The 12,345-nt window shown below is 44.0% G+C and overlaps 1 protein-coding gene across 3 annotated transcripts in view; it reads right to left on the minus strand.

Annotated features, from left to right (window-relative positions):
* CDK14 (cyclin dependent kinase 14) overlaps positions 1-506 on the minus strand; it is a 319,768-nt gene extending 319,262 nt beyond the window's left edge. Inside the window, exon 1 of one of the 3 annotated variants that reach the window (XM_010399183.3) lies at positions 45-505. In XM_010399183.3, the coding sequence (XP_010397485.1) occupies positions 45-135 (91 nt within the window). In that variant the 5' untranslated portion in view covers positions 136-505. Of the gene's footprint in view, positions 1-44 lie in introns of all 3 variants that reach the window. The other 2 variants (XM_010399186.3, XM_010399184.3) reach the window with 2 other exon arrangements.
* Positions 507-12,345: the final 11,839 nt, after the last annotated feature.

The raw sequence follows: 12,345 nt of genomic DNA on the forward strand, positions 1-12,345 counted from the left end.
CCGGGTGCCGGGCAGCGCTGTCCGGGCCCGGGCGCGTGACTCACCTATTCGGCCGAAGCTCTCCGATAAAGTTCTCCGCAACTTTTTCATCCTGCTGATCTTCTCGGCGGACTGCGAGTCGATCATGTCACACATCGGGGGGAGACCCCCCCGTCCCGCCGGCCGCTACCCCCACTCCCCTGGCTCCGGGGGAGACACCCCTGCTCCGGCCCCGGGGCTCTCCCCGCTCCCCGAGGAGCCGCCGGGCGCCGCGGGACAGTCCCGGTCCCGCCGGGAAAGGAGCCCTACGCCGCGGCCGCCGCTGCCGCTGCTGGTGCTGCTCGGCTCCGTGCCGCCAGCGCCCGGCTCATAGCCCCGTCCGCCCCTGCCCCGGGCTGCCCCGGCACGGCCGGACGCGGCGGGCAGGGCGGGGGCGACGGGCAGCGCCGAGGAGAGATGGAGGAGTGGAAGCAAAGTCCGGCGAGGGGCTGCGGGCGCCGGCGGCGGGAGAGAGGGCGTGAGGAAGGGAGGGAGGGTGCGCTGAGAGAAAGGAGGAGGAGGAGCCTGGGCGGGCCGGGGAGCCCCGGGGAGGAAGGGCGGCGGCGGCGGGGGCGTGAGGGGGGCAGGCGAGGAGCGCTGGGGCCGGGCCGAGGGATGCGCGCTGTCTGCGGCGCGCCCCGGGAGCAGGGAGCGATGCGGCGATTCCCATCGGGAGCGCTCGGGGCCGGGGCAGCGCGAAGGCGCTGGCGGTGGCGTTCGGAGGGGCAGCGGAGACACCGTGTCCGCCCGGGGCTGTCCGTGCCCCCGCTGCTGCATCGCGGTCTCTGGGGACGCGCTGCGGTTGCCCCGGGCCGGCGGGGCCGGGGCTGACCGAGGGTTTGGCGGGGCAGGGAGGCCACCCCCGGGGCCGGCGGCGGGTGGGGCACTCTGGCCCCGCTGCTGCGGTGGGGTGGGTGGGGACAGGGTACCTCGCTCGCCGAGAGCACCCGGCCCGTCAAGTTGAAACTTGGGGTCTCGTGCGTCTCCAGGCACAGCCAGATAATGTGCCTTCAAGTGCCTTAGCCTGCAACTTAATGAGTGTTGGGAGCTTTTGATCTTGTTAACTCAATTGAACCAACATTATTGAAAAATAAATCAGTTTAACCCAACAAAATGGATGGTCATGTCTAGTCTAAAGTATAAAGTAAGTACTTTTCGAGAACAGTATGTTAGGTAAGATTTTCAAGCCCAGGGTTTTGTGGTTCAAATTGTATTTTAATGCACGTTATCTGGTTAAAATGAACTTGAGTTTTAAGGAGGCTAGCTAACACAATTTACTGGGATTAGACGGTGTCTAAGCTCAGTTTTAGAAGCATATTTGTCTAGACAAGTGTTTAGGTGAGTTGTGTGCAAGCCATCTGCAACTCTGTGCTCTTGGATTGGGATTGAACCTTTCTATTACAGTGCAGCAGGGATGGACAGTATGCAGCATCTTGAGGTGGAAGTCTATTGCAATTATCTATTTTAATCTACTATATGTACATGTATCTCTTGTGGCGTACAAGATAAAGGGAACTTGTCCTGCTATATAGCAGTACAGTAATGCCAGTAAAATGTCTTATGCATAACCCCTGAATGTACAGACAGCTTGATAAAAAGGTTTTTGGAAGTGTGAATCCTCTTGACCCTGCTAGCATCTTTGAAACAGGAGCTAAAATGGCATTTTCAGTGTTGGCTATGTCATGTCATGGAAGGAAATTGAGAAAGGGTGGAAACTGGAACATTGCAGAGAGGAGTGCAGGGAAAAGGAGGAAAAATAAAAATCAAGAAGAAACAGAAAAGGGCACTAGAAGGAAAAAGGGAGGGAGGACACAAGTACTTAAAGATGTTTAACTCAATCACTTCAAAGAAATTACATTTAAGTCCTTAATAATAGCTGATGGTTTGATCTTTGTCTGAATCTGACATTACTACCCCTGTTCCGAGTGGAGAGAAAAATGCCATCATCATAAATAAAATATTCTGGTCCAGGCGATGAAACTGAGTTTAGCATTTGAGCCTTTTGCATTTTCTGTGTGCACCATTCACTCCAGGTAGCTCTGCTGTGTGGCTGAGACATGTACCAACACTGGTATAATTCAGTCTGTGACTTGCTTTCAGCAGTTAGGGATATCATTTCTGAGAGCTTCTCAGGAACCTGTAATTAACCATGCTTAATTGATAGATGCTGTCTTACCTAGTGAATTAGCCTAGATCCTAGCACCTAGTGAATTTGGAATGATATTCCCTTTTTCTCCCTATTTCTCAGTGAACTATCACTTTATCGCTTGTGAAGGACAAGTCTCTGCCAGGCTACTGCAGTGGGTTCTGCTTTCTTTTACAGAAAAACAAGCAACCCAAAATTTCTGAGAAGCATCTGGCTTTGCAGCTGCTTGGGAATGATCTATGAGCATATGTCAGGATCTTTCAAATCAATGAAAATTTTGCCTAAATTAGACACCAGTGTGGTGCCAAGCGAGAGAAGCCTAGGTCTCGTCTTCTGAAAATTGTACAACCTCAGGATGCAGACATGTTACACAGATGTCTCCACCAGAGGAAGGACAAGCTTCCAGCTGTGCACAGATTCGCCAACTGCACCCTGCAATTTGTGTCATTCTTCCCACTGGGGTCTTTATTTGGCAGAAATATTTCTGTGAAAGTCCTTCTTTTTCCTCTCCCCAACCCAAACTTCTTCCATATCCAAGGGCAATAATTCATTGAAAATTCATTGAATTCAGGAATGTGGAATTACTTTTGTAGCTTTGATCAAGCTCATAAGCTGGTGGTTCTTATTTCTTATGTCTGTATTTCCACCACCCATCTCAGGAAACCCGTAAAGCAGAAGCAAGCAATTAGCAAACCACAGAGATAGCAGCTACTCTGATGATGACGTTTTGCTTCCTTCTAGGGACAGGATTTCAGCTCTGTTTTAAGTCTTGCAGTTTGTGGCATAAAAAAATTAACATGAAAAACATTCAGAATGATATTGTTATTTGCTACCTTCTTCCACAAACCTTTATCAAGTTAAAGCATGTTTGCATTTAATGGGGCATCTGTTTTATAAAAAGCCAGGCACATTATTTACAGCACCTTTTCTTACATCAACTCTCCAAAGAAACACCCTGAACGAAAACTGCTTGCAGTTACTTTATGACCCAAGCATCTCCTTGCCTAGCTTTGGTAAGAATTCACTACAAATCCTGGCCTCTGCTGCTGACACTGAGTCATGCTGAATCACTCTGCAAATATAAGTATTATCAAGTGCAGGAAAAATAGTTGCCAAGATATCACTTGCAAGTTGGACAAGAGCAAACATTCGCCTCAGTGTATCCTGCAAGCCAGGAGCCTCATCGTTTCAATGTTTCACACTGAGGTGTGGGTTATTTCCAAGGAAGTGGAGAGAGCAGGGCTGGCAGTTTGTTCATTATTGTGTAAAAGAACATATTGTTTGGAGCTCCAAGCAGCGTGGTCATGGGCCTGGAGCACAGGGTGTGCCAGCAGTCCCCTTGCCGCAGATGGAGCAGCCACGGCTGCGCTATTCATTACTTGCAGGGTAAGATGAAACGACAGAAAAATAAATCCGTGATGCATGGTGCAGATGGTGGCTCAGTGTGTAACACAGATCGGTGCACTCTCCAGATCTCAGGGCACTTGCTGTTGATTTTATGGGGCAATTTTATGTGGTCTGAGCCCTCTCTCAACCCCAGTGTTTGCCATGTGTCCCCCCACCCCACCCCTGGCCCTGTAACACTTCTCCTTAGGGGCTCTTGAAAGGCAGTATACTTAAGTTACATTCCTGGGCCAAGTGTTTGAATTTCAGAAACCTTAGGAGCACATAAACAAGCAGTGTATGTTTGTGGAAGAGGTAGTTAATGCCATTGATTTGGAGTGTTATGTGGGCAGAGTAAGGCCTTGCATGAAGTGGTCTGCTGGAGGAAAGCAGTAACGCTCTCTAGGGAGATGGAATAGTCAGTGTAACTTCTCTGGGGACAGCACTGTCTTGTCAGGCCTTCTGCTGTCAGTATAAAGTAGATTTTCATAAATCTCCTTGGCTGGAGACGTTCTCCATTAGGCCAGTCTGCTCACCTTGAAAAGATCTCTCTGCTGCAGCATCTGGGACCTGAGTGCTTGGAGCTGTGTTGCTTGTTAACACACAGCAATCCTTTCATGACCCTGCGGTGATGAAGATGGATGTAAAGTCACATAACACACCCCCCCTCCTCTTCCCCCCTCCCCCAATCTCACTTTCACTTGTCCTCTAATAATACTCAATCCAAGATGACTATTATCTGAAGAGAAAGCCAGGCTCTGCTAACACAAATGGTGCCGTATCCTTAGGGACATGACCTTTAAGCTCTGCTAGCAAAATGCATTAGTGACAAAAATTAAACTTGGGCAATAGCAGAACAGTACCTGTGTAATCTGCATCCACATCATAACTTGTTCCTGCAAAAAGTTCTCAAAGCTGATGTATTTTATGTTGCTTTATTGGTGCTTGTCATTAAATCCCAGTTTTTATCAACCAGTGGAAATTTTCCCCTTGTTGATATTCCATGCATCCCTGCTGATGAATGGAGGGCAAACAGGCCCAGGTATTGCCTCTCCAGCCTGGCTGCTGTTGCCAAAGCCTGCTCTGTGGGGTAAGAAGGGATGAGTTAAGGTTCACACACATGGTTCCAAAGGCATAACAGGAAGAAAGTGTTTCTCCTGCTGCCTTATATCCGACTGCTGGTTAGAGGTGACCTGCTGAGCCACCCGTGGTTTTACACTCTAGTACCCTCTCGTGGTCACTTTATTTCATGTATTAGCATATGGGGTGACTTGTTTTCGGTCTCATTCTTACTTTACACCATCGCATCAGGGGTGAAATGGCTGCAAGTGAAACACAACATCTTTAACCTTGATGTGTGTTGCTCCTGTCCCTGTTAGGCAGCTTCCTTGTGGTGTTTGTGAGCAGTTAATTTCCCACGAAGGTATGGATTCTTTTTGGTTTGGCCATGACACGAAGTTGTGGGTTAACCCCTGTAGGCAGCTGAGCACTGCACATCTGCTTACTCACATCCACAGAACAGAAAAGTAATAGCAAACACAAGAAAACTCATGAGTTGATAATTTTATAAGCAAAGAAGTGGAATGAGAAAGAAAACAAAAGATAAGTGATGCAAAGGCAATCACTTGCCACCTCCCACAGACAGAGAGATGCCCAGCCTGTTCCCGAGGCAAAAGACAGCCGTCCTACCCAAACACCACTCCTCTCCACTATATTGCTGAACATATTGTTATATGGCATGGAATATCGCTTTGGACAGTTTGGGCTGTATCTGCTTGTATCCCCTCCCTACCTCTTGTGCACCCCTGATCTATTCAGTGGTTGGGCAGCAGGAGAAACAGAGGCAGCCTTGATGCCGTACAAATGCTGCCTAGCAATAGCAAAAAGAGTCTATACAGCAGCATTGTTTTGGTCACAAATCCAAAACCCAGCATCGTACAAGCTGCCATGAAGAGAATTAACCCCATCCCAGCCAGACCTAGTGCACACAGATGGAGGAAAAATCACACTGAGGATACAGCATGCAGAGAAAACAAATCATGAATGACAATGTATCAGAAACCTACCTACTTCAAACTAACAAAGTAGCATAATTATTAATTATGACCTAAATCTTTTGCAATATATGCTTCTGTATAAATTGTGTCGTGTCAGAGATTCTTCTGGGCAAGTATAGGTATGTTAGATTTGCAGGAATAAGCTGAGGTGCTTTCCAGTTTAAAATCACCTGGCTACCTAGCAACATAGTATTGATGCTGAATGTTGTTCCTGTGAAATACGTGGAAACGCCTTTGAATGAGCTCATTTGCTTATGCCATCTCGATAAAAGTCTAGTAAAAGGGAAAATGGGATTTAATATGTGGCCTCAACCACTGCGATTTTAGATCCCAATGTTTTGAAGTCAGAGAAATATTCAACAAATACTCATGAGGAAAATGATGCAAAATGAAACAGCAGGAGGGCTGAGGTTGATCCACTTAGATGCACTCAAAAAGCATATGTGAATCATGTCATTTTATCATAAACATTGAATAAAGGGTGTTTACTGTAACAACACAAGTTTTGTTTGCAGCAAAATCTCCTCAGCACTGTAGCATTATTAGTGCAACTCAAAGGTCTGTGCCTCTATGCATACAAAGCCCAACTGATTTGGGCTGGGAAAATATGATAACTGGCATACACAGCCTGGGGAAATTTCTCATGGGCAAGGGTCCTCTTGTAGATAACCCATGGTTTAGAAAACACATAGGCACACAAAGCCAGTTGTTTCTAGGTGTGAATATTTAAGCAACAGATGTAAAATTAAAAACCCATATACTAATATCTCTTGGAAACAAGCTTGAAATATTAACCCTACTTTATTTCTAAGATATCCCAACTTGTTCTTGTTCTGCTTTTGGATTTTTCTCCCCATTCCTTAAGTAGTTAAATCATTTGCAATGGCTATTAGAGAAGCATGCTGCAGAAGCAGCTGGAGTTCATTTACTCACATTTCTCTGTACCCTTTTGGACTGCTTGAATCTGTAGGACAGAGTATAATGAGAATGTTATCTCCCTGTGGAGAAAGAAACTCTCCCTCAAAAATAAAATTTTTGCAAGAATTACACATGAAAGGCTGCTTTGTCAAAATGGGGATCTGCCCTCTTAACATGAAAATCTAGATGGGCTTCAGGTATGCAGGAAAACATTGTTTGTTCTTTCTGCTCAGTTCTATCCCAAAATCAGCACCAAAGCCAGTTAAAAACAGTCCAGCCCACATGGTAGTCTGCTGAGGGAAGGTTTGAGAAACTGTACCTTACAGTTTTATTTAGTTCCTATCACTGTGGTAACGAAGTACTGCACAAATTAAGTGCCACAAATTCACAACAGAGTACTGTCTCTCACTACCAGCTTGCAATATAGTTGGTCTTCACAGAGTCAGCACAAATGAGTGCTCCTGATTTCTCAATCCAGGTCTTTCCTATGCTTTCCTACAGTGCAGCATAGGCTCTGTTTGCTGTTTAGGGAGCTTATATAGTGATAAGGAGCCTCAGAGAAGTGATATCTGTGCAAGTAATGCAGGTATGGTCTCTACACGAAATTGTTGCCATCAAAATTTACAATGGAGGAGTGTCACAGTAGATGTGACAGTTGAAGGATGGCAGTACCCATCATCTGCAAAATGAGTCAGAAGCACAAGAAACAGCAAATTAGCCACTATGGAGTATAACTCCCAGGAAATACTTGATTTTGAGAAAGATGAAAGAGAAGCTTTGTGTTTGTTTAAAGCCCTGCTTCCAGGAGTTAGGGGGAAAAGTATAGACATTTTAAGGAAAATTCAACTAAAGAAGAGCTGGAAACACTAATTAGAGGCAGGGGTTGGTGCCACCACAGAACTTAGGAAGTGCAAGGATTTATGTAATTAGGAGTTTTAAAAGGAAAGAAAAGGTGGGGGTGTTTAATGCAGCAGAAGGTGGAGAGGCAGCAGAAAGAAAAAGTGGGAAAGAGATACTCAGGATCATAAGCTGAAAAGATGACCTATAAAACAGATTTTGGAAGCAGGATAAAAAACCTTTGTCAAAACTGAAGGTTAGGAGCTTCTGGCAGCCAGCCTGTGAGATGAAGAGAATTTTAGTTGCATGGAGAAAGAGGAAAAGTCACTCTGCACAAGAAGGAGCTGCCAGATTTAAAGTGCCTGGACCTTTATGAAAATTAGATGTGACAATTTCCTCCATTTTTTTTAAAATAATATATGAAGTAAATGCTAAAAGGTGACACCACCTCCAAAATTAGGAGGAGAAAAGCCCAGGTTATTGCAATAAATTTGTGATGGTCTCCAGGCACACCAACTAATTATGGCACTTGTGACAGTCTTGTCAGGACAGTGCTGTGAAAACTCGTGGTGGCTGACCTATAAGCCAGTGGCAACACAAATTTTAATGAAGTGTTGTTTCATACAAACTAGCAAGAAACCAGTCAGAGCAGAGAGCATCTGCATTAGATTTAGTGGCATCTTCCTTCAGCTCACTCCTGTAGGCTGTGCTGCCCAGAGTCCCTTTCATGCATTGCCTGGGCACTGTTTGACCAGTGCTGCACAGCAACAGCCCCCACTGGGACCCCATTGCCTCTTGAAAGGGTTGTTTGTAAAACATACAGCTGTCCAAAGGTGATGGAAAATGGAATCATGAGCAAACATTGTTGGAGCATGGTGCTAATGACACCAATGCCAAGGTGGGTTCGATCCCCACTCACTTAAGAGCTGGACTCGATGGTCCTTGTGGGTCCCTTCCAACTCAGAATATTCTGTTACCCTGATTCTGTGAGATGTGCTGGATGGAGGGAGTGCTCTCCAAGGACTGAGCAGTCTCTTTGAAACATGCATTTTTGAGGTGCCAGAGCTGGATGCAACGAGGCACAACAGAGAGGGATGGGTGAGAAGATGATGTGAAGAGGAAGGCAGTGGACTAGGACGATTCAGCTGGACACACAAGAGGAGTTAACAGAAGCAGGTTCAGATCTGAGCTGAAGGAAGTCAGTCTGACACAGAGAGAAAGACCTTTGAGTCATCCCTGCAAAGCTGGTAACCAGAACTGCACAGTGTCTTCAGAATTTCATGGTTAGAGGTCCTAGTATCCCACTGAACTCTCAAATTAATTATTGTTGTTGGCCTATATGTAACCACAGATTATTACAAGATAAATCTGCTTGCACCAGTAATTAATTGATCCCAAAACACATGCAATATTGCAACTAACTTTATTCAGAATTTATATCCTTTGATTACATATCTTACTGAGGATTTAAAGATCAGATTTAAAAACCCACAGATTTCAAGCCTGGGATACCCTCATGCCCACTCACCTCAAATTTGAAATTAAGTGCTTAACGCCTTTGTCTAATTGATGAAAATAAGAAGTTGATTCACAGTCCCATTTTTATTTCTAAGTTTATATAATAAAAATTTGCTCTTCACAAGCTATTCTAGCAGGACTTCATTTACTTGTACAGAAATTTCCAGAATATGCAGACTTTATGTTTCTCCTTTATAAGAAGAAACATATAAAATGTGGTAAAATGGACAGGACTTTCAGTGTGATTCAGTTTATTACAGTAAGAGGTTAAGAAGTAAGTAATCCCACATTACTTGCTAAAGTATTCATAATATTTCTGAAATTCCTCTTGCAGTTACAGTCATCCAGAATGGATGTGTCATTAAGATTTATAAAAAGTGGTATACAATATAAATAAGTGCATATACCCAGGGAAAAAGGTCCCTGAGGAGTGATTTGGAAGATAAATTCACTGCAAAGTAATTTTTTTCTGGTGGAAGTTTCACTTGACAGAGTCCCTGCTAAGAGAAATCTCTTGCAAAAAAATAAAAATACAGTGATACAGTCCTAAGGAAAGCCCTGATAATTCCAGCTTCCTGAGTTCACAAAACAAGGCTCTCATAATTGCACGTGGTGCTCCAGGCATCCCAAAGGAGGTGACACTAAGCCCTCATTCCTCCACACCGATTAAATGAAACAAAATCTCTACTGTGTTAGATCCATCTTTTCACCTAGTGCCTCCAGTTCATAGACAGCTACTTTGCTACAGAAGAGCCTTATGCTGTATGAAAATATTTCAGTCAATTTTCTCAGTTGTCGTTTGGAACACGAAGGGTAAAGGTGGAAAACCAGTAAATCAGAATAACTGATGCTGTCACAAAAAACTCCTTTTAATAAGAGCAACTGCAGAGAAAAGAGACTATCAAGCAGAAGAGAGGGGAGCGTATTCTGAATATTCTTCAGGGTAAAACAGATTAGGAGGTGTAGGACAGGGTCATTCAAGGAGCAGGCAGATATCCTCAGCTGCATCAGAATGAAGAAAGGAACTTCTCAGCAGTGATACGTACCTCTTGGGTAACCTCTTGCTATTTATTTACTGCATGACAGAGATACTCCTGGTGCTGTCTCTCTCTAGACTGTGGGTCATTTTGGACTTTCAAACCAGCAGTGTTTGTGCCTAACCATCACAATAAACCAGATCCTTCTGCAGTGTGCTCCAAGGCACAGCAACCACAGACCTCCTGCTGCTCTCAGAGGGTTCACTGGATTCTGCAGCTCCAGATACTGTCCAGAGATTAACATTTTCTGTCATTTAACCAAGTTTAGTATTGGGTGGTGTCTAAACTTGGGGGTTTTTTATTGTTTACTAAAACCAGGATGATTCCACAGCATCACTCTATTTTTTTTCAACTTTTACACCAAGGATCAGAGGCTGGCCTTGGGAAGTGATAGCTGGTGACCTAGCAGGGCTTTCTGTGGTGCAGTGTTGTTCAAAGATTATCTATCTTTTCAAATAAACAACTCAGCTGCTGTGATTCATGGTCTGTGTTTGATGTCAACAAGAACATTGGCCCCAGTAATGACAAACAGCTCAGGCTGCTTCCAGCCTTCTGCCCAGCTGAGCAGCTTTCATGATGAGTAAATGAGCACAGTTTTGTATCACAGATCTTCAGAGAATAACTTGAAGAGAAGACTTGCTTTACTATGTGCAAAACGAATTAAAAAGATACCTGATACTTTGTTTTTTGCTGCAAGTCCCAGTTCCCAAGTTATGCTCCTTGCTTCTTCAGTATTCTCCTTCATTAAGTGTATTTTTGTCTGTCTTAATTTGGCTGAAGCCAGGTATCTGTATTTTACAATAAGAGTTCATCAGGTAAGGCAACTAGGGAATAAAAGGAAAAATATATTTTTAATCTATTTGGTGTACTGAAAAGAATGTCATGAAGGAAATTTGTAATAAAAGACAGTTTTATGGCTCCTTTTCTTGCTTCACAACGTGATCTAATTATGTACTCGTTCAAATGACAGTTCCCTTTTGATTCTCATTTAAGAGAAGTGCTAACCAGTGCAATGATCAAAACCAACACTGTAGAACAATTCCATCATATTCAGGATACAAGTCCATCACAGGACTGTCTGATCACCAGATTTGCTGGTGTCTAGCCTGAGGGCATTAAATACCTTCTCTGTCTGACACATTTATGTCTATTTGCAGAGTCTATCTATTCATGTTTTCCAAAGTTTAAAAATCTGTTCTTTTGAAAAGAAAAGTCTTGCCTCATGAATTTTCATTAAGCCAGCACCGTGCTTTTCTTCTACTGTCCAAGCACCCTGGTAGTGCAGCCAGGCCATGGGCAGGCAGCTGGAGCACCCCCTGCACGGCTGCAATCCAGCACTGGGACTCGTGTGCCTGCCCCAGGAGCAGCAAATAGAGGACACTGGCTCAAGGTTCATAGACAGCAAAACTCACCTTAGAGTGTAGGTGAGCAACAGGAGTTGAAGGGTTTCATTTATTTACCTCCCTACTCCCCCACTGGTTTCTGAACTCTATTCTCTGAGGGTGATTGAGTTGCCAAATTCACCAATATATGTCTGAAAACATCACTGACTTCTTGTACTCTACCAAATGAAAGCAAGGAGATTTCTATCTTCCTCTGTTTATATCTGATTCCTAATACAGTTTAACAAAGGATCTAGAAGCATTTTAAACGCCATGTGAATATGAGCCGAAATTCCTGTAATTCTTTGTGTTCTTTTTAATTCCAGTCTGAAAAGCTACACCGATAACATACTAAATAGATAACATTTTTAATTTATTCACTATATTCTGATAATTTTTCATGTAAGTAATTACATTAATAAACTCAGCATAGTCCTTTGAAGTTCAGTTTAGAAAGTACCATGTTATCTGCATGTAATAAACCTCGTGTATCTATCCTCCCTCTTCTACTATCATGTCTAGTGACTATTATTACAAGCTTTTTAAAATATTCCTCTGCTCAGTTTAATAGGGGTTTTTACAGTATCATTACACATTCTAATTGGGCGATTAGGGGTTTCATGCCACTAATCGAAATGCAGTGAGTGACTGAACTAGTGTAAATTATGTAAAAAGAAATGAGCCAAAAGGACAGTCCCAGTTTTACCTACACCGGGTAACAAAACCCAGAGTCAAGTGTCAGGCATGGCTGGCACTGCAGCCCAGAGCAGGTCAAAAATTAACCCATGGAAAAAGGGATTCTCCAAATTTCTCTGTGAAGATGGGTTTGTACCATCCCTCACTTTCAATTTTGAGGCCCAAACCCCCTTGTGCTAAAGGATTTACTGCATTCAACCATTTTATTGCCCATTTTGGAATATCTTCAGCATGGAGAGCTTTTGCTAACCATGATATCCTATGTTTGATGAGGAGGCTAGCTCAGCATTGGGATAATCTTGAATTCTCCTTTTTCACTTTCATGGCCCCACGTTAGAGCACTAAACAGCCTC

The sequence above is a fragment of the Corvus cornix genome, chromosome 2, assembly GCF_000738735.6.
Source record: "Corvus cornix cornix isolate S_Up_H32 chromosome 2, ASM73873v5, whole genome shotgun sequence".
NCBI lineage: Eukaryota > Metazoa > Chordata > Aves > Passeriformes > Corvidae > Corvus > Corvus cornix.